Source organism: Carassius auratus, chromosome 10, assembly GCF_003368295.1.
Source record: "Carassius auratus strain Wakin chromosome 10, ASM336829v1, whole genome shotgun sequence".
NCBI classification, from domain to species: Eukaryota; Metazoa; Chordata; class Actinopteri; order Cypriniformes; family Cyprinidae; genus Carassius; species Carassius auratus.
In genome coordinates this window covers 13,946,030-13,969,680 of record NC_039252.1, presented here as the reverse complement: position 1 = coordinate 13,969,680, position 23,651 = coordinate 13,946,030, and the positions used below count along the sequence as shown (strand labels likewise).

Sequence of the window (23,651 nt, the reverse complement as noted above, 5' to 3'; positions counted from 1 at the left end):
TACAAATACATAAATGTTAAATATTACATAAAAGATGTACAAGAAAAAAAAGATCTAACTTACATAAAAGATGTACCAGATCAAGTTACATACTAGTTACTTACTAGTTAAGTATTAATTACCACTCATAAGTCAATGCATGTAATAACACAATCCTGCAAAACCGTGTTGTTCATTAAAATTGTCTAATTTAAATGATCCATTATAAAGTCAACACACAATACAAATATACACAAGTATGTTAGCTTTTTTCAATATTAATGACACGGAAAAGTAGTCTATCTTTATATAACAAAAGTTAATTTATTTAAAGCAAGTGACTATGTAAGACAGGAAAAATACAAGTACTTTTGCACAACACACTTACGTATGCTACAGGGATCCGTGTTCGGGATTGGTGGAGAGAGGGACGAGGGGGTGTGTCGCAGCAGAGAAATTCACGTGTAGGTCAGCCTGGGACTTTATTTACCTCCTCACAGTCGGCTAAACTAGAGCAGTGTGGCCAGCTTTATCTTCAAGAAAGTCAGATAAGTTTTTTCACCTCTGTTTTTAAACAGGAGAGATGAAACACAGCCATTGCGTCCCAGCTTTTGTCAGCAAACTTTGGACACTTGTAGAGGCTCCGTCAACGAACGACCTGATCTGCTGGAGCCAAGTGAGTGTTTAATGCAAAATGCAGATTTGATTTCTTTTAACTTTTATTCGTGTGGGGTAATTATTATATAGTAGTTATTGTTTATGACTTGTGTCCTGAGTAGGAATTGTATAAAGGCAGGCCTTTGACTTTGACCAGACCAACAATATTAACTTTCTAGAATAATAAACTACACATTAATAAACTCTTCAAAATTTATTATAACTAACTGAACATTACTCAGTTTATCTGCTAAGATGATGTTAATCCTCAATTGGCCTATTAGTAATACTTTTTAATGCGCTGACTGACCCATTTTACAAAACAGATCCACGTGTATTGCGCTGCTTCAGGTGGAGGCAGCTCGCTATTGGTCCACTGTCCGTCCAATGGGCGCTCTGTTTATTTTTAGAACGTACTACCTAATGAAGAACAGTCTGGTTTGGAACGTCACGTTCTGAACATACGCGTCATGTGACAGAACGATGTCCCCTGAAAATAGAACATTTGAGATCAACACTCAAAAAGAAAATAAAAGAAATCCTTATTATATTGAAGATGCTTCTATACATTTTTAAGTTAAATACATTAGTGTTAGATTTGAATCAAGCAAATTATTGAATTGACCGCTATAATTTTTCCTTTTTTTTAATACATTTATTTCTGGTGTTCAACTTCTTTTTTTCTTTTTTTTTTAATTATTATTTTTTATTTTTTATTTTATTTTTTGTAAATTTTAATGTATTTACATTTGTTTGCTTTCAAGTTGTTATTAACAAGACTCCTCCTAGTGGTAAAGATTATATTAGGCTATATGTTAACACCCTAATAATTATTGATAATTACATTGTATTATATTGAATAATTAATTTAAATGAATTAAATAGCTTTATTGTCATTGCAAGCAAACAACTGAATTCTTGAAAAATAAAACATAAACTATGCATAACATGTTTAACTTTAAAATATGTAAATGTAAAAGTAGTGAACTCAAGAAGCAAACTTGAGTGATTCTAGAAACCTGCGGTAATATGTGCAAGTGCTTTTAAAGAACAAATAGTGTTTCCTGCCAGACCGGAATGGGCTTTTCTTTAGAAACCGTATGATATATGTAAGTGATGTAAGTCTAACCACATCTTCCTGTTTCCGCTCTATAAGGATGGCCGCAGTTTTCTTGTCCAGGATGAGCAGCGGTTCAGCAAGGAAGTCCTGCCTCTTTACTTCAAACATAGCAACATGACCAGCTTTGTGCGCCAGCTCAACATGTGTACGTGTTCAGCCAATGATAAAAAATAAAAAATATATATATAGCATCATCTTCTAACCCTCCTGTGTCTGACATCCACCTACAGATGGCTTCCACAAAGTGGTACATATGGATTCTGGCTTGTCTAAAGCTGACAGCCAGGTTAATTGTGTCGAGTTTCAGCACGAGAACTTCCAAAGAGCTCAACCTCATCTGTTGGGCCTCATCCGCAGGAAGGTGAAGCTGATAAGCATTATCATGCAAAGCACTCACACACAGTTGCTAACCCTCAGATTCTCTCATGCTGAGATGTGTGTGTAAATATCTGTGTTGTATATGTGGTGTACATGTGATTTCATGAGTAGGTTTCAGTTAGCCGTGGAGTTGAAGAGGGAGGCCAGGTGTCTCAGGTACTCATTCAGGTTAGTCACGTCAGAGGCTGGCAAGACTCCTCAGACCTCAAACTCATGGCTTTGTGCAGGTGAGCTTTTCTCTGTAACAAGAACAGTATTCATCAGTGTACCTACACTTCAGCCTCATTTATACACTTAAGAGTGAATGTCAGTGGAACTGTCAGTTAATGATTATTTCTTAATATGTCACTTGAAATACCACTACCATTTTTTTTTTATTTTAAACATGACTTTTATTCATCAAGGGTGTATATATGCGCTCAAAAATACAGTAAAAACTGTAATATTATGAAATATTCTTAAGATTCAAAACAACTGTTTTCTATTTTAAAATATTTTCAAATGTAATTTATTCCTGTGATGCAAAGCTGAATTTTCAGCAGCCATTGCTCCAGTGTTCAGTGTCACATGATCCTTCAGAAATCACTCTAAAATGCTCATTAGCTGCTCAAATTTCTTTTTAATCTCAGTGTTGAAAAAAAAAAAAGTTGTGCTATTTAATTTAGGATTATTTGATGAATACAAGTTCTAAAGAACAACATTTATTTGAAATAGAAATCATTATAAATGCCTTTGCTGTCACTTTTGATCTTTTTAATGCATCTTTGCTGAATAAAAGTAATCATTTCTAAAAAAAAAAAAAAATATATATATATATATATATATATATATATATATATATATATACTAACAGCAAACTTTTAAATGGTACTATAGATCAATTCTAATAGCATTTTAAATATTAAATTCTCTGCCATGACTAAACCTTTTAGCTGTTTCTTTCCTGAAGGGATAATGAGAGCTTGTGGAGAGAACTGGACTCATTAAGACAGAACTATCAGCAGCAGCACAAAATCATACGTAAGGTAAATTAAAAACACATTTGTAAACCAATAATAAATACTTTTTTGGTAATCACTTTACAAACGTCTCCTATTGTATGTCACTCTTTTTCAGATTATAAAGTTCATCATCAACATCGTCCAGTCAAATGGGATAAAAGGTCGCAAAAGAAGACTGTAAGTTTGCTCGCCTAAAGCACACAAAATGATCTCCTAGTCGCTGAGAAATGTGATTGTTTGCATTTTCAGCTATCTTTTCTCACATCGCATTTCCTTTCTCCACCCTAACAGCCCTATGATCAACAACTCTGGGGAGTTTCAGTCTGCGCCGAAATATGCCCGCTCCTTCAGTGTGAATCCCACCCTTACCACTTCCTCCCTCCAAGAGATCCCTTCGTTGCAAGAGGTGCCTGCTAAAACCTTGATGTGTGATCTAAGTTTGAATTCTTGTCTTCATCTAACACGATGCTCTTTAGTTATAAAAGGAGCATGATTTCTGTCATATTGAAAGTCAGTGACCTCACTGTGGGTTTCTTGGTAGCTGGATGTGTCACCGGCTGATGTGTACTCAAATGGCATGATCATCTCTGACTTCACTCACCTGCTGGATCCCACACCTGAGCCCATCAGGCAAGACGGCAACTGCTCACCTGCAGTCTTTATCCTCTACAGGAATTGTGTTTTGTGTAATTCTAATTTTCCAGGGTTTTTAAAAATACTTCTTTACTGGGTAAATAAAAAAAAAAAACAGAACTGAAAGTACTTTTTAGGGTTTCACAGTCTATCTTCCGGTTTCATTTGTGTTTTCGATTTACAGAGAGCCAGTGACAGACTGCTTTCCCGAAAGTCAAACTACATTTTTACCTCCTGCCTCCCCTACTCAGCCCTCCATGGAGCTGGCGTTGAATTTGCTAGATGACCCAGCTGCCCAGGAGTCTGAGGAAATACCCTCTGAAAGGTTAGATCGCAAACGGATCATGTATGCGGTTTTATTTTATAGTTTTAAAAGATCTCTGTTCTGTTTTAGCAATAACTCTGTGCAGGATTTCATAGGGCTGCACAATTGGGAGGAAAATATAACTGCAATTCTTTTTTTTTGTGATTTTAAAATGCAATTTTACTGATTTATTATTGTTATTTTTAGGGCTGAAAAATTTGGCCAAATATTGTGATTATATACATTCACTGGCCACTTTATTAGGTACACCTAATAGTATTAGTGTTCTTGTAGCTCAATTGGTAGAGCGTTGCGTTATCAAGCGCAAGGTTGGGGGTTCGATTCCCCGGGAACACATGATAGGTAAAGATTGATAGCCTGAATGCACTGTAAGTCGCTTTGGATAAAAGCATCTGCTAAATGCATAAATATAAATAAATATATACACCTTGCTAGCACTTTTACCTTCAGAACTGCCTTTATTCTTCGTAGCATAGATTCAACAAGGTGTTTGCCGCAGGGTTAAACCTTCTCCTTTGTTGAAAACATGCAAACCAAGTTGCCCCGGGAAACTGAAAACACTGTAATCCTGAGCAGCTGTTCTATAAACGAACACAGTGAAGTGCTTCACTCTAAAAGACATAGACCTAAAAATAAAATTGCAGACTTTGTCATTTGATAAATCACACTCAGCCATTTTGATAAAATGTTCAGCCCTAATTTTTCACTTCTCTTCTTCTCTTGAGAACAGTAATGATGTGTCTGATCCACTGGCACTCATTGAATCCAGTTTAGCCGTGATCTCCTCATGCGTTCCACCTTCACCAGACCTGGACACTTTCAGCAAGGTCTGACTTAGACATCTTTAAATAAACACAGATGCTATTACAAACCACACTGCTTTAGTAATAGTTAACAAGCTTTTGTATAATCTGACGTGTTTGATTTCACGTTCACGATAGATTCTTAGTCCGGGCCGCCACATCTCTGCTGTTAACGACTTTGACACAAAAAGCGAGAGCGAACAGAGAAGCCAGAATGAAGCCGATGCGCTACTTCACGCCGACACAGGTACACACATAAACGCCCACGCTTCCCTCTCACACACCATCCTGAACCCACACATGTATCACCTGCACAAACCACATGAATTCAGAACTTACACTTCTGGTTTGTTCCTTTTATTGTGCTCGTGCAGTTCCACAGCGGCAGAGCCTGCAACAGAATGCAGACCAAGAGCAGGAGTGCTACGATAGTGGAGAGTATTCGGATATCTTACCATCCCTTCTGCAGCTGGCGCAGGAAGCATCCACCCTCTCCTTCAGTAACACTACACTGCCTTTAGAGCTCTCTTTTGTCATTTAAAACTCTAATGCATTTGATATTGTGCTGTGGTGGTTGATAGTATAAAAGTGGTATCTGAAACTAATTAAAGGCTGTTTAATGAAAGGCTCAGTATCATAATGCGGCAATTTGATATGTCAATTGTAAATGTAAATCATGTACATTTTCTGTAGTGATTTTATCCATCAGTGAACTCGAACCTCTCTTGTTGACTCAAGAGTGATTTCACAACAGACTTTTAGTCTATAACCACAATTAACCATGTAGTGTGAAGCAATAGACCAAAATTCCAGATAGCACTTTGAATCATCTTTCAGATTTTTTTTTAAATTCAGTAAATGACAGAAAATGTTCCATTAATGCAACCTCTGCAGTGGGTGAAAGTCTGATCATGTTTGCGGACGTGAATCATGGCACTAACAAAGGAGATCTCGGAGGACCTTAAAAAAAGAGTTTATGTTGCTCATTAGGCTAGAAAAAGGTCTTAAAAGAGACCATCTCTAAAGAGTTTGGACTCGGATCGTAAATGGAGATGACCTCTGTTACCCTCCCCAGAAGCAGTGGACCAACAAAGATCACTCAAAATGCAAGACTTGTAACAGACTGTGAGGTTGCAAATTAACCCAGTGTAACTTCTAAGCAACTAAAGGCCTTTCTCACATTGGCTAATGTAAATTTTTCTCCTGAGTCCATCATCAGGAGGACACTGAACAACCATGGTTTGCATGGCAGAGTTTCAATGAGAAAAAAAAATCACTGCCTGTCTGCAGCCTGCTAAATATCATGTGGACAAATGTTTTGTATAAAAATGGGACCGAAATAGAATTTTGGTTCATATGAAAAGTGTACTGTTTGGAGAAAAGTTCCAGCATAAGAACTTTATCCCATCTGCGAAACATGTTGGTGGTAGGATCGTGTTTTGGGCCTGTTTTGCAGGACGGTTTGACATCATTGATGGAAGATGAATTCTGAATTACTGTATACCAGCAAATTCTGAAGGAAAATCTCAAGACATCTTTCTGAGACAATTGTAAAGGGTTCACAAACTTTCAAGCAGCACTGATATATATAATATATATCAATAGTGTATCAATCTCATAACATACTCTTAAGCAACTTTAATTGCCACATTAGTTCTATTATTAGTATATTAGTTATTACTTATTTAGACATTTGGTGGCTGAGAATGCAGCCGATTTTCTATATAAAACCTTTAAAATAAAAGAATCTTGGCAAGCCACTCACACAAAAATGCTGACTTTAAAACAGCACGGACTGCAGAGGTTGCATTAACGGAAAATCTTCCGTCAGTCCGTCAAAGTGCAAAGTTTCAAAATGCTTTCCGTCATTTTGGTCTATTGCTTTACCTTACATGGTAAAGCTACATTGTACTAATAGACTAAAAGATTCTTTTGAAATCACTTTTGAGTCAACAAGAGAGATTAGAGTTCACAGATGGATAGAAATCACAATGGAAAATCTGACGATTGACGTATCAAATTGCCTCTGAATCTGATGATGTTTTGGGTCATATTTATACAGAAATATAGTTAATTGTAAATGGTTCACAAACTTGTGTGTGTGTGTGTGTGTGTGTGTGTGTCTATATATATATATATATATATATATATATATTTCATAACCAGTTTGTTTAATAGTCCGTCTTCTTTAGTAGTCAATTTCTCCATTGAAATATAGTTGGCGACTATATCTTTATGATAAGATATTAGTTTTGAGACAAAAAAATAGTTTACAGTACCATGATTTCTGATGTGGATCACTTGTTTTACTGCATTGATTGCACTTGATGTACTTTATTGTCTAACTAAAGGTTAGAATATAGGCCATAAGGTTATTCTTTAAACATGTTATAGTTTAGTTTATTTAAGGTTTTTGATATGTTTGTTTTCATGTAAAAGTGAATTACGTAAAAGCTAAATAAAATGTTCTAAAATTGTTAATGCCTATACTCTCTTTCATACACAAACGTAGCTTTCAGTTATTTTCATAACAGGCAATCAGCAGAATGTGGGTTCTTTGAACAGGAAATCTCACACGCAAACGTCAGCCCACACAGAGCAGATACATATAGGTTTGAACAAGGAAGACAGAAACAGACCTAAACAACAAGTGCGTTATGTGACCCTGTCCAAGATGATATTTCTTTTAGTTAGTCTCTTCCTTGGGAACATTCCTTCCTTTGCATTTTCTGCGTCATCCCAACCAAGTGAGTATTTTACAACTATTTTGTATTTATTTAGATTTTACATTATGTTGCCTTTACAAAACACATCATACCTGGTATTAAAATACAAAAGGATTACAGAAGTAATTTCTAAACTATTAAACAAAACAGGGTAGAGTTTGTTGGATTTGTATTCATTTCTTCCCCTTTTCGTGGTTTTATTATGCTCTTTAAAACTACGGAAGTATGCGGTTGTACAACAGTTAAGATGAAAAAATCTAATTTGTTAACATATATAAGGCCTAAAAATGTCTCCTGATGGCAATTATTTCATCAGCAGACGTGACCTTTACATATTCTTCAGGAAATTGTGAAATTTTTCAGCAACCTGTCGTCTGAACAGTTGACAATATTCAGATGCTTGCTTTCCAAAATGGCTTCTCTGTGGCCATGATGCGTACACGCAACCAAAGACAGTTTTGACACAACTTGAGCCTACAACACTTTCAGTTCAGTTTTTCCATAGAAAGACTATCAAAATGTTCAAAAAATTCTCATGTAAAGCTATGATTTAATTTTAATCAGTAAGAAAGTATAAATCTATAATTTTGACTGAAAATGTACATATTTCCTGTCTGTGTACGTTTCTTTCCAGTCCTCACAGGCTGAGCATCCTCTACTGACAACCTACAAGCTGCAATACTGTGCCATTTATATATAACATGATTACATAAAGTGCATTTAAGTTTTAACTATATTGTTTTTCTCTTCTTCACCCAGAAATTAACTGTCTTATCATAAATCTGGACTATGTTAATTGCACATGGACTGAGCATGAGCACCGTTACATTTTCAAGAGCATGTACGTATGTTGAACAAAATAGAAAACCTGCAATTTTGGATCGAGGTTTCAGAGCTGACAACAGTATGTGTTTTCTTTCTCAGGTTTACTCATAAGGAAATTTTGGACTGTCCAGAGTATCTAAGGATTGATGGTGTTAACACGGTCTGCAAGTTCCCCTACATAAAACCACAACGGTTTAATGACTTAATTACATGGCTGTACAGTGACAATGGCAGTTTGGTGACAGAGCAGAAACATATGCTCAAAGAATATGGTATTAGAAATGATTCATGTTTATTATGACTTGACAATAATTGACCGGTTGATGAATTAAAACTTTACATATTGTGTTGGTAATCAGTGAAGCTTAACCCTCCGTTCAACCTGTCCGTGATGGAGAAAAAAGACACTGAACTATGGCTGTACTGGAATAATTCAAAGAACGACAGCTGCATTGAGAGTGAAGTTCGTCACAGGACAGACAACAATCCATGGAAGGTATGAAATTTGTTCTGTGAAACTAAACTTTGATTGGCCACATTTGAAACACATGGACATTGTATAGGTATTCATTTCATATGATAATGTTATAGGTAAAAAATGTTAGCCTGAATGCACTGTATGATAAATGCATAAATTTAATTTAAATTGAATATGGCCTCTAATGGATTAATGATATATGAAACGTACTGATGCTGAAATCACATCAAAATAAATTTACAAAAGTGGTTTTATATACACAGAGAGCATATCGAATGCAACTAAAGTGCTTTTAAAATTCAATTGATTGATTTTGCATTGTGATCCTTAAATAGTACTTGAATGTCCTCTAATGGTTCTTGATCTAAATATGCCTGACAAGTTTTATTTTGGTATTTTGACTATTGTTACACTAAATTCCCTCATTCAAGTGGTGTGCCACTCAGCTTCTGTGAACAGTAAACCCTGTATAAATACTCAATAGGCTGGCCTACATTGTACAATGGCCCACCGGGAAAAATCCCTGTGCTCCAGATGGCCAGTCCACCACTGACTGGGTGAATTATTCAATGACTCATTTATAAGAAAATGTCGCTTGTTTCTTTCCTGTAGTAATCATTGTTGAAAAAGATACAAATTTGTCGCCACCTATCGGCTAAATAACGTATCATGCAGAGTACATTCAGTAGAAATTCCAAAAATAATAACAGAGCAATTAGTATTTAAATAACAATAATAATAATAATGGTTACTACATATGTTATATCTGGTTGGAACTGCTTATTAAATGTTAAAGTGTTTGCTGGGATAAAAGAGAAAGTCCCAGTGCTTGACAACTAATCAATTTCAAGGACCATGTTGTACAAATTGTCATTGTAATTCATTCTCAACTTGCGGACGTCTCACAATCAAACACCAAACGACAAAGTTTACATCTCTCTTCCCTAGAACACCACTCCAAGCAGAAGGACTACTTTCAGTTTGCCTTTCCCTGCAAAAAAACGCTATGAGTTCCAGGTCAGGGCTCGAATAGAGTCATCCTGCGGAGAGTCCAAGTTTTGGAGCGACTGGAGTGAGCCTGTCTACTGGGGATCTTTAAAGACCAACGACACTTCAGGTAACGTATCTTATCCGTTTTACAAGTCTCCTAGTGCTTTATCTGCCTACAGGGGCGCTGCACAAGATCCCGGGCCCTATGCATAGGCAGTCCTAATGGCCCCCCACCCTGAAAATATATATTCCAGACTTTTCAAGGGCCCTCTCCTCCTTTGGGGCCCTGGTAATCAGTACTGGTTTTACTCCCAGTCCGACGCCCCTGTCTGCCTAGTGTGTTGCGATTTAAAAAGACAAAATGATGCAGACAAAGTCACAGCTGCAAGCGCATTACATACTTTATAACGTTACATCGAACGCGAAAATATAGCGTGACCGACCGTGCTGTGACACCTTCCCTTTGCGCGCTCTCAGCCTCTCACACTCGCATCGCACTGCAGCATATTCCGTGATGCTTTACCAGACTGAATGTTTTTTTTTATTATTATTCTTTTTTTTTTAATTATTATTATTATTATGATCGATTTACATGTTGAAAGCGAGGAATTTGTCATATAAAATCTTTCCACAACCATTTTTTTTCTTTCTTTCCACAACCAGTTTCACGTTGGATTATTAATATACATTACATACTAAGTTAGGTCTAATGAGACTGCTCAGTGATTAAAGGCGTAACGTTAGTCTCTTACTCTAACTTCACTATGACAGAATTAAATAATCCTAATATATTCCTTTTTTTTTTTTTTTACATAATATTTGTGTCAATCCTTCCTGTTACAATGCTAAATATTAAAAACTAATATTTACCGATTTACCTACAACTAGATAAAGTATATTCAAAGAAACTGACTGACTTACTCGATGCAAAATAGGGTGCACAAGGGCCAAGGCCTGTACCAATACCCACACTTGCAGTCTTTGCACTTGCCCACTTGTTGACTTGCATTATGATCTATATAGGGTTAAAAATATATAAAGTACTTCAGAATGTCTATTCAGTAGTGCCTATGTAACAGATGACACAATTTAGCAATCGTGAATCTTGTTATAATGATGTAAACGTTTAACAAAATGGACATAAAAAATGCCTCAAATACTACAAGGAAGTGCATAAATGGCACTGAAAATTCAAATGTTTCATATCTGCTGGCCAATCTTCCTATCAAGTGCAGAGTCTCAAGTGGCAAAGGCCACAAGTGTGGGTAGTGTTACCGACCTGCTGTCAGTTAAACTGTACTAAACCATAAATGTCATTTGTTTGCAAAGGTTTGGGTTAAATAAAAAATAAAAAAACTTCTTAAAACTACAGCAGTGGCTTTAAAGGAAACTCTTTTCCCCAGGGGGTTTCCCCATGTCTGTGATGTCACTGGTGCTGTGTACAGCAGGAGCCACAGTTATTCTCATCATACTGTCCTGCTTGCTCGTCCATAGCGAGAGGTTGGAATCTGTTTTTTAACCATTTTTAAATACACATTTTAATTTTCCACTGTAAACATTATCTTTTAATGCTGCAATAATGTTTTGTTTATGCTAATTTAATATTTAACTTTTCTTAGGCTAAGAATAATTTTAATACCAGTGGTACCAAATGCAGGACGAAATGTAAGCAAATACCTTGCAGCCCTGTTTGACAATTATGATGGCAATGTTGAGGTAAGTGACAGTTTTTATTTTATCAGCCATATACCATGCTTGAATTTGTTCTTTAACCCACAGTTGTAAAGAGGGAATGTGTGATTCAATCTTTTTTGTCATGCAGAAATGGCTGTCCATGCCCAAAGATCTGGAGAATGGCTTCAAACCCAATTTCACGGAGCGTGCCTGTCCTGTGCGCGAGTACAGGACAGTGTCCCAGTCCAGCACTGACAGCGAAAGCATCCTCTCAAACCCAACAGACCTGTCATCAGATTACCAGTGCATGCATAGCTACTCATCAGCCTCCACCATACCTGGGTCTTCTGAAACCATACAACCCCAAGATCTGTCGCAAGTGGATAATCCAGTCTAAATCTTCACCTTAATCGGAAGTTATTAAAGTCGAGAGTTTAGAAATGAGTGTCTTTGACATTTAGTTTTGAAACTAAAATCCTGAAAAGAAAAGAGAAAATACTTACACCTCAAAAAGGGGTGATGCATATGTTATATGGTGAAACCAAGTAAAATCCTGTTTTGTTATTTTGAAAATACATTTTTGCACTTAAATAATCAACTTGGAACAAGCAATGATAAACATTTGATTTGTTTTCTTATGTTAAAGCAGGGTTAATTTTGATCCTTTTTGTGTTTTATATAGTCTGGATTTTTTCTTTCTTTCTTGTATTAAGTCAGGCTGAGTAGCAGCATAGTGGTCATGTGTTGTTTTTATTTGTGTCAAAAGTATATTTTTTACTCACAATATTATGTTTGCGGTTTTCCACAGTAATGTAGATGAGATTTCTGTAGGGTCTCCCGAAGCAAGGCTTTTCTTTGCAAGCAGTGACCATTGTAAAAATTGTGACAGTGTAAAATGTGTCTGTGATAACATATATACTTAGTACTATGTAAATTCTAGAATCTGATTTGTGTACTTCTCGGGAAAATCCCATCACCTAGCAACCCAGTATTATCTGATTATTTAGCTGACTGATATTTGTGAATCATGCTGCTGGCAATCTGTAATGTAGTTGAAGAAGTTTCACTTCGACTAGACCTAGCTCCAAAACTTTTTCATATCGAATTGCAAAAGGCCCTAAAAAGGCACCTTAAAACTTAACATTATACAACATTGATAGCAAATGTATCTTGGTTAATTGTTTATTCATTGTGTGTTTTCTTGAGGCTTTATTTTTGCACTTTTAGAATTTTGCTCGTCTGTAGTACTCATAGAATTTTTTAACATTCAGCATACTTATGAGAATGTGAACTTGCCATTTTAAGATGATTATATGTTTAAAGACAAATGTGATGCTTCAAGAATGTAATGCTTTTACAATCTGAATAAAAAGATTGGATCTGTGATGAGTCTGTGATGACTAAGATATTTTGATAACATTTTTCACAGTATATTTTGAGCTGATCTTGAAGTGGGATGCTTAAAATTTTGAAATAAATATTTTGACATGCTAAAGAATCATTAGAATAGGTCTTAGGCACATTAACATATGAGCAGATACTGTAAAATGACCCAAAAACACTTACTATGCATAAATAGAGTGCATTCTGAGTGTATATTATTATTATTATTCTCTGGTCTTGTGCAAGCCTATATTTCTATGTATAATTTTACATAAATCATGGATTGTCACAAATATCATACTAGCTTTGTTAAAAGCTACGTACTGTACAAAACAGAAAAGCTTTATCCAAGCTGGTCTTCATATTGTTTCCTGAAGCAGTCTCCGGCAGGGAAGAAATCCCAGCATCTCTCCTGGTACATCTTCCACACGTATGATTCCTGTCACACATACACATGTCTGTTATATTTAGATCGCTTTTCATGTTTAGCAGTTAGGAACATTTTGACATGGCTTGCCTGCCCAGTGTGCTCAGTTTCATCCTTGTTGATTAAGTACATCAGGAAGAACCTAGTGAAGAGAGAAACATTACTTTTGTTTGTCCAAAAATGGAGAGATTGCATAACATCAGAAAAGTGAATTGCTCACATGTAATTGGCCAGGTTGTGTTCTTCAAGCGTATGTGTCTCAAAGCCATGTGGCGTTGTATCGAAGTAATCACTCCCAATACCACATATAAAGCATTTGGTCTGAAGGAGCAATGCAAAGTGTATAATCAGACACATCAATAAGAATATAAACTTAATCTGTATATATATATATATATATATATATATATATATATATATACAGTTTTGTTCAAAATAATAGCAGTACAATGTGACTAACCAGAATAATCAAGGTTTTTAGTATATTTTTTATTGCTACGTGGCAAACAAGTTACCAGTAGGTTCAGTAGATTGTCAGAAAACAAACAAGACCCAGCATTCATGATATGCACGCTCTTAAGGCTGTGCAATTGGGCAATTAGTTGAAAGGGGTGTGTTCAAAAAAATAGCAGTGTCTACCTTTGACTGTACAAACTCAAAACTATTTTGTACAAACATTTTTTTTTTCTGGGATTTAGCAATCCTGTGAATCACTAAACTAATATTTAGTTGTATGACCACAGTTTTTTTAAAACTGCTTGACATCTGTGTGGCATGGAGTCAACCAACTTGTGGCACCTCTCAGCTGTTATTCCACTCCATGATTCTTTAACAACATTCCACAATTCATTCACATTTCTTGGTTTTGCTTCAGAAACAGCATTTTTGATATCACCCCACAAGTTCTCAATTGGATTAAGGTCTGGAGATTGGGCTGGCCACTCCATAACATTAATTTTGTTGGTTTGGAACCAAGACTTTGCCCGTTTACTAGTGTGTTTTGGGTCATTGTCTTGTTGAAACAACCATTTCAAGGGCATGTCCTCTTCAGCATAGGGCAACATGACCTCTTCAAGTATTTTAACATATGCAAACTGATCCATGATCCCTGGTATGCGATAAATAGGCCCAACACCATAGTAGGAGAAACATGCCCATATCATGATGCTTGCACCTCCATGCTTCACTGTCTTCACTGTGTACTGTGGCTTGAATTCAGAGTTTGGGGGTCGTCTCACAAACTGCCTGTGGCCCTTGGACCCAAAAAGAACAATTTTACTCTCATCAGTCCACAAAATGTTCCTCCATTTCTCTTTAGGCCAGTTGATGTGTTCTTTGGCAAATTGTAACCTCTTCTGCACATGCCTTTTTTTTAACAGAGGGACTTTGCGGGGGATTCTTGAAAATAAATTAGCTTCACTCACTTGTCTTCTAACTGTCACAGTACTTACAGGTAACTCCAGACTGTCTTTGATCATCCTGGAGGTGATCATTGGCTGAGCCTTTGCCATTCTGGTTATTCTTCTATCCATTTTGATGGTTGTCTTCCGTTTTCTTCCACGTCTCTCTGGTTTTGCTCTCCATTTTAAGGCATTGGAGATCATTTTAGCTGAACAGCCTATCATTTTTTCCACCTCTTTATAGGTTTTCCCCTCTCTAATCAACTTTTTAATCAAAGTACGCTGTTCTTCTGAACAATGTCTTGAACGACCCATTTTCCTCAGCTTTCAAATGCATGTTCAACAAGTGTTGGCTTCATCCTTAAATAGGGGCCACCTGATTCACACCTGTTTCTTCACAAAATTGATGACCTCAGTGATTGAATGCCACACTGCTATTTTTTTGAACACACCCCTTTCAACTAATTCAACTAATTGCCCAATTGCACAGCCTTAAGAGCGTGCATATCATGAATGCTGGGTCTCATTTGTTTTCTGAGAATCTACTGAACCTACTGGTAACTTGTTTGCCACGTAGCAATAAAAAAATATACGAAAAACCTTGATTATTCTGGTTAGTCACATTGTACTGCTATTATTTTGAACAATACTGTATTAGGGGTGTAACGGTTCACAAAATTCACGGTTCGGTTCGATACGATACACTGATGTCACGGTTCGGTTCGGTTCGATACGTTTTAGATACAGCAAAATGTAAAAACATCTCAACTTTTCAGAATGCCGCAAGCGCACCGCGGGTCATGTGACAAGAACCAACCAATCAGCTTCATCCTTTCCCGAGAGCTCAGCCAAGATGAAGGAACAGCTGATCATAGTTGTATATGGATTGCAATTTTGAAATAAATTCAGTAGCAGAGCTACTGCAAGCGATTTTTAGAGCTGCAAATCCATTTATCCTTCGCTGAAATTTCCGCGTCTCATGGAGAGAGCACGTCATTGTTGCTTAGCAAAGACAGACGCCTCATGAGCGCTTCTGCCCGAGCGCTTTGGAAAGGAGGAGAAAGACGCGCTTAGCGTTTTCCATGCGTTTTTAGGCACGACATGTGAACGGCCCCTAAGGCGCTCGCTCACTCAGCACGCGCTGAAGGCTCGTTGCAAAATGTCTAATGCATTTAACAGACCAGAAATATAAGATCCTAAAATAACCAACAGGTCTGGTGTTTGGGTTGGATTCCCTGTAAGCTATAGTGTCTAAATGCTGCAGGGATAGTTTGCTGCGTGCATGTTTCTCCTTTTTTTCGTCTTTTCCCAGATAGTACTGACGCATATATCCCAGATATTCCCGCTGGTTTTTTTTTTTTTTTTTTTTGTAATCCCGCTGGTGTACCCTGTCATGTTGCAGATGCGACATACCGTTGTTTATTTATCCACCACTCTCTTGCCATCACCATTATAGCTTAAAGGGAATCCAAAGTGCACCCAAACACCAGACCTGTTGGTTATTGGAGGATCTTCTCATTTCTAGTCTGTTAAACGCATTGGCTATTTTGCAACGAGCCTTCAGCGCGTACTGAGTGAGCGAGCGCCTGCTGAGTAGCCTAACATAAACATATAAGATGGTGTTTTTTTCTTCTTCGGGAGTGTCAGGGGCGTTGCCTGTTACGTTGTTTGGGTTATTGGGCTACCTTGTTGAACGCATATCATTATATTTCTTTCTCTCTCTTTTTTTTTTTTTTTCAAATATAATTAATTACTCCAACGAACCGTTCGGTATACATAATGCGTACCGCATACCGAACCGAAAGCGTCGTACCGAACGGTTCAATACGAATACGCGTATCGTTACACCCCTAATATATATATATATTTTTTTTATCAAACAGTAGAGATCTTCGTACCTCCATGTCTTCTTTGACCTGCTCTTGCTGGTCTCTCAGCTCACCAAAAGCATCAATGATCAGACCTGTGCAAACAAACACAGTGACTTGCAGTTTAATGTTTTCAATTTAATGAAAACGAAATCTCAAAACCAGTTATACATCTACGAAATGTAAGGTTTAATGCTAATTTGCTTGGCGCAGTTGAATAAAAACACGAGTCTAACCTTGAATGATGGCTAGCAGGATGACGATGACAAAGAAGAAGAAGGTGATGTCAAAAACCACCCGATAGAGTTCATACTCATCCCCTGCTGGGTCCTCAATCTCGTCTCCTATGCCTCCACCTGCCCGCACACCCACGTACATGTGGAACAGATAACACTGTGAAGAAAAAAAAAAGAGAGCGATTTGTTGGATTATACAGCAGGTGTTACCAACAAAATGTGCTATTAGAGAAGAAGAATAAAATAAAATGTAACACTAATAATGTATAACGCAATGACCAACCGTCATCATGTCATCACACTTCATGTCCGGCTCATCCTCATCCTCACTCTTATTGTAGAACTTCCTGAAGAAGTTGAAGGCCACCACAGTGTAGAGGTACACAACCACAGCCAGCAAACCCACAGTCATCATCAGCTGAAACAACCCAACAGAGTCAACCGGTGTATAAGTGCAGATTTTCAGAACCAGTTGGATTTGTTGTACTGACTGTACCTGTTTTCCATTGTGTGTGACCGAGGACAGAATTGTTCGCAGGGTCTTGACACCCATTGCGATGTCCAGCAGGTGACAAGCAAAGAAGAAATTGTTGTAATGTCCAAGAAGTGACATAACTGTGTACCACACCAGGTAGAGGAAAGTCTGTAAATGAAGAACACTTTAGTACACTTGACTAGAACTGTGCTTGGCAAAGTCTGCGATTTTATAAAATACAGTAGATTTTAATACCTGAAATAAATTAAGACTTACATTGTCTGTAAACACAACTCCAAATTTCCAGATCTGATACTTGATGTCAATGGAAGTGAGCCTGAAAATGGAAAGAAAATCTAATACTTTGCCACTAGTGGCAAAAAAACAACACATGACCTATATGTAATATCTTAAAATGTCACTTGTAATGTACTTTTAATACCATGCAAGCATAGAGTTGTCTGGCTCTTCGGGTTTCTTGTCTGTCTGTTGTTTGCTGACATCCAGCGATGCCAGATCCATTCCCAGCAGCTCTGCGATTCGCTCACGACCATAAATGTCTCCATATTTATCCAGAACCTTGCCAAAGGAAACAAGAAAAACATGGCTTCATAAACGCACAGATTTTAAACCTACACACCAATGCACAGGAAGAATATAGGTTTACCTTTCGCTTAACAAATTTGTCCCAGTAGTTGGTGGGAAAGGAGCTAAAACAATGATAAAGAGTTTTAATAACAATTTTTACCAAAGAAAACTATGAATAAAAATGGCTAGGTCGGCTAATGAACATAAATTAGAGACCACATATGTGCAAAACCAGTTTGACCACAAAACAGAATCTAGCTCAACTTTCATTTTAGTCAACCAGATAGATCTCCACACTTACGGTGTGTTTAGTACCAATCTGTCCCATTGACCTTTGATGTCATCATCCTCCGGCTGTTCTGTGATGTAAAGCCCATCGAACTCCAGCTTTCTTGCCAGCTCTTTCTCTCTCTTAAAGATGACCAGTGGAATCTAATGGACCACAACATCTGGATATCTTATTGATAGCACAAATAATTGATAGCACATATTCAGTGTGCTAAATATGTTCAAGTGCTAAAATGTTAAATCTAATGGTTCAAACCTTGAGGCAGTTGTATCCAATGATAGATAAGAAAGCAATGATGGTGTGCACAATTGACAGGCAGGACATAGTGGGCTGCATGTATCCGGTACTCTCTTCCAGGAAAAAATACACAGGACCTTCCTCCTCATCATCATCACCACCTCCATCCTGTCCAGCAGAGCCCTCAAAGTCTTCCCCAGAGCCTTCAAACAGTCCAGAGCCTTCAAACAGCCCAGAGCCTTCAAACATACCTGAGCCATCAAACTCATCAGCAGTCGGAGGAGTATCAGATACCTGGAGTATTAAAAAAAAATGGAGCCTTAACAGTAACAGATTTTATTTTTATCTCCATGTGCATTTAAAAAGTACAGTTATTGTGAGGCATGCCATTTTAAATTAAACATTGAATCAGTAAAACAGTGTAAAAATCCAACCTTGTAGAAGAGAAGAATGAAGTTTAGGGCAAAGGCGATGAACAAAGCCAGGAAACGAAGGTTGTAGAAGTTACGGGACAAGCAGTTCTGTAGATTGAAGTGGAGATTAACAGCAAATTAAAACCCGTATAAACGTAACTAAACCTGGAAATAAAACTCAAAGGTTCAAATCCAATTTAGAAGAATTTTTTATTTCCTACCATGAATTTATTTCTTTGAACATCCAACTCATTCCAGAGCTCAAATCCTGCTCTTTTGACTGATTTCTTTTCCTTTTTTGCTTTAGCTGCTTTCTCAGGTTTTGGTTCTTCTGTTGTGGCTTCAGACTTGACTTCTGCTTCCTTCTCAGCCTTCTCTCCATTCTCAGTGCTGTTACACATGGAAGATGGTCACTGAATTTGTAAATACGGCTACAAAAACAACCAAAAAATCGAACAGAAACACTACAATATCCTGTTTTCCCTTCATTTGGGAGTCACTCACTCTGCCTTCTCAGGCTCAGGAGGAAGTTCTTCAATAGCAGGAGATTGTTCAGGTCCTGCTTCTTCTGGTTGCTGCAGCATAAATAAAAAAAATAAACAACATGACAAATACAAATTTGTGTAGAAGACTGGTGAAGGAACACAGGAAATCCAGCTAAATAAACACCATACCATTTTCCTTTTCAGTAATGGAGTGCCCTCTGGAGTTGGCGGTTCCACAGGGGTCGTGTCACCCATATCTCCAAGTCCACCTGGTGTATCAATACCAGGAATCTTCCCACCGTCTTTTTCTTGGATGTCCTCATCCTCCTCCTCTCCTCCTCCTACTTCCATTGAGTCTGTTATCCCTCCTGTATCCTGCTCTTCTCCACCCCTTGGTTCTCCCGGTAGGTCTCCATGCACCTCATCCTGCGTGGGATCAGGCATACTGGCCAGCAATTCCGTCACAGTGATGTTCTTGGCCCCTTCAACTAAACCACCTCCAAAAAGTGTCTGCCAGATGAGCATGAAGAAACCTTTACACACACTGTAAATGAAATAGAGGATGCCCATGAGGATTGTCCATAGGAAGGTAGCAAGCTTGACCACAATTTCCTTGATGGTCATCTTTCTGAGCCTACGGTACTGTCTGCGAATATTCCTAAAGGTAAACATGCCCAAGAAATTCATTATGCTTTGGATGAATTCGGAAAAAGCAGAGCTTGATTCTGGCTGGCCCTCCTCCCCACCTCCCTCTTCATCTCCTCCTCCGGGTTCCTCCTCATCGTCCTCTTCTTTCTCCTCCTCATCCTGCTCTGAAATCTGTGAAGCGATGTTCATCTCAAAGATGGTGTCCTCACAAAAGTTGACAAAAAGTTCCATCTTCTCTGATTCGCCACCTTCGTTGACCACGTCGAATATGAACTGCCGCTTGGACTCTTTGACTTGAGGCATTTCCCATTGCTTACGATTCACCTCACTGATCTCAAAGTAGATCCTCTCGATCTTCCTGCTGGCGCCCATTATCTCGATACGACCCAAGAATGGGCGGAAATAGTTTAGAACGCTCTCCGCTTGTTCAAGGAAATTCTGCAACCTGGTATCATGAGGAACATGTTCAGAGAGGTTGGTTAGCAGCACTGCTATGTTAAAGCCAATGTCTTTTGCTGGCTCTTGGAACCGACTGGCGAACTCCTCGTAATGAATCATCTCATTCTCATCTGCCTCAGAGCAGGACAACAGAAATTGGATCTCCGCAGGTGTGTACTGTTTCTGGCTGTCCATGGCTTTCTGGAAATCCTTCTTGGATATCAAACCTCTTTGGTCTGTCACATAGTCGCGGAATGCATCAGACGCAACAATGTCCTTCAGCTTGAGGAACATGTCAAAGAATTTGAGGATCATTTCGACATTGCTGGAGGACTCCACTAGCATGTCCACCATTTGGCGAGCAATGGTGCCATTTACAACATTACCTGACAAATATAGAGTCATACAGGCTAATCAGGTCTAGACTGAATGATGTGAAACTGATGATGAAATAAAATCAATATTTTATTCATACCCTCCAGCAGAGACAATAACATGACCACCATATCTTTCTGAAGGTCCAACAACTCTTTTAGAAGACCAATCTGACTGGAATCCTTCAAGAAAACACAATGACATTCTGTATAATATACACTGTACCATAACATATATAATCTAAATCAGCAGCTTTTGTAAAAAAAAAAAAAAAAAAAGAATAATAATTTATATATATATATATATATATATATATATATATATATATATAATTTATTTAAAAAAAGGGAAAAATGCAAAAAAGAAATTGTGAGGGTATAGCTTACTGTATAAGGGTACGGTCACTAAACAATTACATCAGCATCTTTACAAGAAATGTTACCTTATCAGATTGGTTCAGGAAAATGTTAAAAAAAATTAACGTTTAAATGCAGGTTATTGCATGCAGTAACAATAACAGGTGTTAATTACTAGGAAGAGAAACACTCCATACACATACACAAGAGATTGAGAAAAAAATTATAATAATCAAACAGCACACCAAAGGCAGAAGTGTAGAAGAGGCAAAACTTTTTAATACAGCAAATTCACATGAAGTTGAAAACACATGGTTTTTCTGGGTAATGTTAACTGCCATCCATTTTCTCAGGCTGTTTGACCCACTTGTTTGCATACTTGCCAGATTTTTGTTTTTGTTTTTTTGCAGAACTGTTGGAAAGTTCAGAAATTGGCATGTTAAATGAAGAGTAAAGTTATATTTTGTGTCAAAAAAAACGCCTACTGGGTTCAAAAAACCTGGATTTGGGAATCTGGAACATAAAGGGAAAAACTCAAATACAATCACTTCAATAGATAAAAAGAGTGATACATACTCTTCCCTGCATACGGTGTATGAAAAACAGTTTAATTAATCAGTAAAACATTGAGAGTAAAAACAATATTACATTCCAACATACTAGTCATTTTAAGTTTGAAAAAGGAATGTAACATGTTCTTTAATTCAGCATGTAATCTAATTATTAAAAACAGTTCTACAATACATAAGCAACTACTAAAGTTTTATTGACATGCACTTTCTATTAGCCACTTAAGTAAACCATAATCCCTCTTAGTAGAAATTAAACACATTTGCTACTAGAGAAAAGTGTGATTCAGATAAAATAAACACACAAAAAATGTAGATCAACAGAGGAATCAAGTTCAGATGGGTTACCTGAGCCAGTTTCATCATCATATGGGCAAACACGTGCAGGAAGCCCACCACAGCATCCCACAGGCGACTGTGGGTCAGAGACTGCTGGTTTCCTGTGCAGGGACCCTGAAACAGGAGGACAACTTAAATACATGACAGGACAGCAATATAATAAGTATATGATTTTGGAGAAAATTGTATTGTTATATTATATTATGAATGTCAATGTAATGTACCTGGATATACTCAGTAAGGCTGTTGAACACCTGCTTGGCCACAGTCATTGCTTTAGAGAAGTTCCTCTTGCCTGGTTCATCTATTATGTCTTTCCCTGAATAATACCAGTAGAAATCACTTATAGACTCCTGGAAAGAGAAAATAAACACCAACAAAGCAATAAGTGTACTTACTGAGAGTGCTTAACTTTGTCTGAACTAGTCAGTTTTTGAGGGGTAAAAAGACTTCACCTGTAGTCTAAGCAGGTAATCCACTGTACAGATAATGACATTGATGGTGGTGGTGCTGCCTGTCTGTGTTCTCAGGTAGTTCTGGAAGTCTAAAGTGAAGTGAACTCACAGATGGTTAAACATTAAATCTGTATAACAATGACATTCCCTAAACTCTTCAAACTTGCCTCTTCAAATTCACTTTTTGTGTTTAACAGTAAAAAAAAAACAAGTCATATAGGTTTTGAACAATATGATAGTGTTTAAATCCAAGACTCATTTCAAGAAATTGAAACTGCAATAAATCACAGTACATTTTGTTCGTGCGCACTATATTTGACTGTACATTCTGTTTAAGGACCCACCATTGTTGTGACCCTCACAGAGGAGCTGCAGAAAGCGAAAGAGGTCACAAGTGAACTCATCGTCAGCCATGACCTTCTCGCCTATGCGAAGGAAAGAAATATGCAGCAACACATTACATCTAGATGAACATGTTGTGACACTGATCACAGGTTTAGTGTAGCAGCAATCTGATTAGAACTGAAAAGAGAAAGTAAGTGGAAGAGAGCAGCTGATTAAAGAGCTTAGAGAAAAACTACCTCAAATTTCTCATGTTATAATGTTAGTGAAAACTGCAATATTTTCTTCCCTTTTTGTAAGACATAAGCAAGAAATTTAGTTTTTTTTTTTTCCACTGCCCAGTTCAGTATTACATATGCTTACCAATTTGTCCCACCGAAATCCTAGAGAGCACCAGTGAGCATAGGCTGCTCACTATATTCACTTATGTTAATAAATCCTTGAGAAGCACCAGAAATCTACAAACTAATATTTCTTAATAGTACCACTCTTTTTAAAAGCTACAATAACAATGCACAAAAAAAATTATACAAAATGACAGAATTGAACAATTCACTTCATTGTGCACTAGGGAGTGGAAAGAGACAGCTGTTTGCGTAATCACTCGTTCTTAGACTGAAGTGACTTAGACTGAATTATACAAGCATAAAATTAAACACATTACAGAATCACTTTACCCAAGTAACACAACACATACACATCAACTTTACACATACACAATAATGTACATATATGAACA

General features: G+C 37.4%; 3 protein-coding genes across 4 annotated transcripts in view; 2 read left to right on the top strand and 1 right to left on the bottom strand.

The window, feature by feature from the left end:
* The first annotated feature begins 441 nt into the window (after positions 1-441).
* LOC113109944 (heat shock factor protein 1) lies at positions 442-6,117 on the top strand. Its single transcript, XM_026273846.1, has 12 exons — positions 442-655; positions 1,793-1,901; positions 1,987-2,117; positions 2,246-2,361; positions 3,084-3,159; positions 3,251-3,312; positions 3,427-3,541; positions 3,677-3,765; positions 3,953-4,093; positions 4,824-4,920; positions 5,035-5,143; positions 5,271-6,117. The coding sequence occupies exons 1-12, from the start codon at positions 563-565 to the stop codon at positions 5,435-5,437; spliced, it is 1,305 nt and encodes a 434-aa protein (XP_026129631.1). The 5' UTR covers positions 442-562; the 3' UTR covers positions 5,438-6,117.
* Positions 6,118-7,423: 1,306 nt separating this feature from the next.
* On the top strand, positions 7,424-12,849 carry LOC113109945 (cytokine receptor common subunit gamma-like). Its single transcript, XM_026273847.1, has 8 exons — positions 7,424-7,643; positions 8,382-8,463; positions 8,547-8,719; positions 8,807-8,943; positions 9,874-10,042; positions 11,319-11,415; positions 11,535-11,631; positions 11,738-12,849. The coding sequence occupies exons 1-8, from the start codon at positions 7,571-7,573 to the stop codon at positions 11,984-11,986; spliced, it is 1,077 nt and encodes a 358-aa protein (XP_026129632.1). The 5' UTR covers positions 7,424-7,570; the 3' UTR covers positions 11,987-12,849.
* Positions 12,592-23,651, bottom strand: part of LOC113109947 (ryanodine receptor 1-like) — a 51,973-nt gene continuing 40,913 nt past the window's right edge. The window contains exons 86-107 of one of the 2 annotated variants that reach the window (XM_026273850.1): positions 22,915-22,995; positions 22,571-22,659; positions 22,340-22,468; positions 22,125-22,229; positions 21,784-21,789; positions 20,952-21,033; positions 19,580-20,862; positions 19,410-19,480; positions 19,127-19,295; positions 18,927-19,013; positions 18,511-18,786; positions 18,268-18,398; positions 18,046-18,088; positions 17,821-17,957; positions 17,655-17,715; positions 17,400-17,546; positions 17,187-17,321; positions 16,904-17,060; positions 16,698-16,762; positions 13,620-13,720; positions 13,490-13,541; positions 12,592-13,411 (exon numbers count right to left, since the gene is read on the bottom strand). In XM_026273850.1, the coding sequence (XP_026129635.1) occupies positions 13,316-13,411; positions 13,490-13,541; positions 13,620-13,720; positions 16,698-16,762; positions 16,904-17,060; positions 17,187-17,321; positions 17,400-17,546; positions 17,655-17,715; positions 17,821-17,957; positions 18,046-18,088; positions 18,268-18,398; positions 18,511-18,786; positions 18,927-19,013; positions 19,127-19,295; positions 19,410-19,480; positions 19,580-20,862; positions 20,952-21,033; positions 21,784-21,789; positions 22,125-22,229; positions 22,340-22,468; positions 22,571-22,659; positions 22,915-22,995 (3,503 nt within the window). In that variant the 3' untranslated portion in view covers positions 12,592-13,315. The remainder of the gene's footprint in view (positions 13,412-13,489; positions 13,542-13,619; positions 13,721-16,697; positions 16,763-16,903; positions 17,061-17,186; positions 17,322-17,399; positions 17,547-17,654; positions 17,716-17,820; positions 17,958-18,045; positions 18,089-18,267; positions 18,399-18,510; positions 18,787-18,926; positions 19,014-19,126; positions 19,296-19,409; positions 19,481-19,579; positions 20,863-20,951; positions 21,034-21,783; positions 21,790-22,124; positions 22,230-22,339; positions 22,469-22,570; positions 22,660-22,914; positions 22,996-23,651) is intronic. The other variant, XM_026273849.1, reaches the window with a different exon arrangement.

Coding starts and splice junctions, on each gene's coding strand:
- LOC113109944 (XM_026273846.1), top strand. CDS start 563: ATGAAACACAGCCATTGCGTCCCAGCTTTTGTCAGCAAACTTTGGACA. Junction 656..1,792: donor ACCTGATCTGCTGGAGCCAA/GTGAGTGTTTAA, acceptor CCGCTCTATAAG/GATGGCCGCAGTTTTCTTGT. Junction 2,118..2,245: donor TGGGCCTCATCCGCAGGAAG/GTGAAGCTGATA, acceptor TTTCATGAGTAG/GTTTCAGTTAGCCGTGGAGT.
- LOC113109945 (XM_026273847.1), top strand. CDS start 7,571: ATGATATTTCTTTTAGTTAGTCTCTTCCTTGGGAACATTCCTTCCTTT. Junction 7,644..8,381: donor TTCTGCGTCATCCCAACCAA/GTGAGTATTTTA, acceptor TTCTTCACCCAG/AAATTAACTGTCTTATCATA. Junction 10,043..11,318: donor AAAGACCAACGACACTTCAG/GTAACGTATCTT, acceptor TCTTTTCCCCAG/GGGGTTTCCCCATGTCTGTG.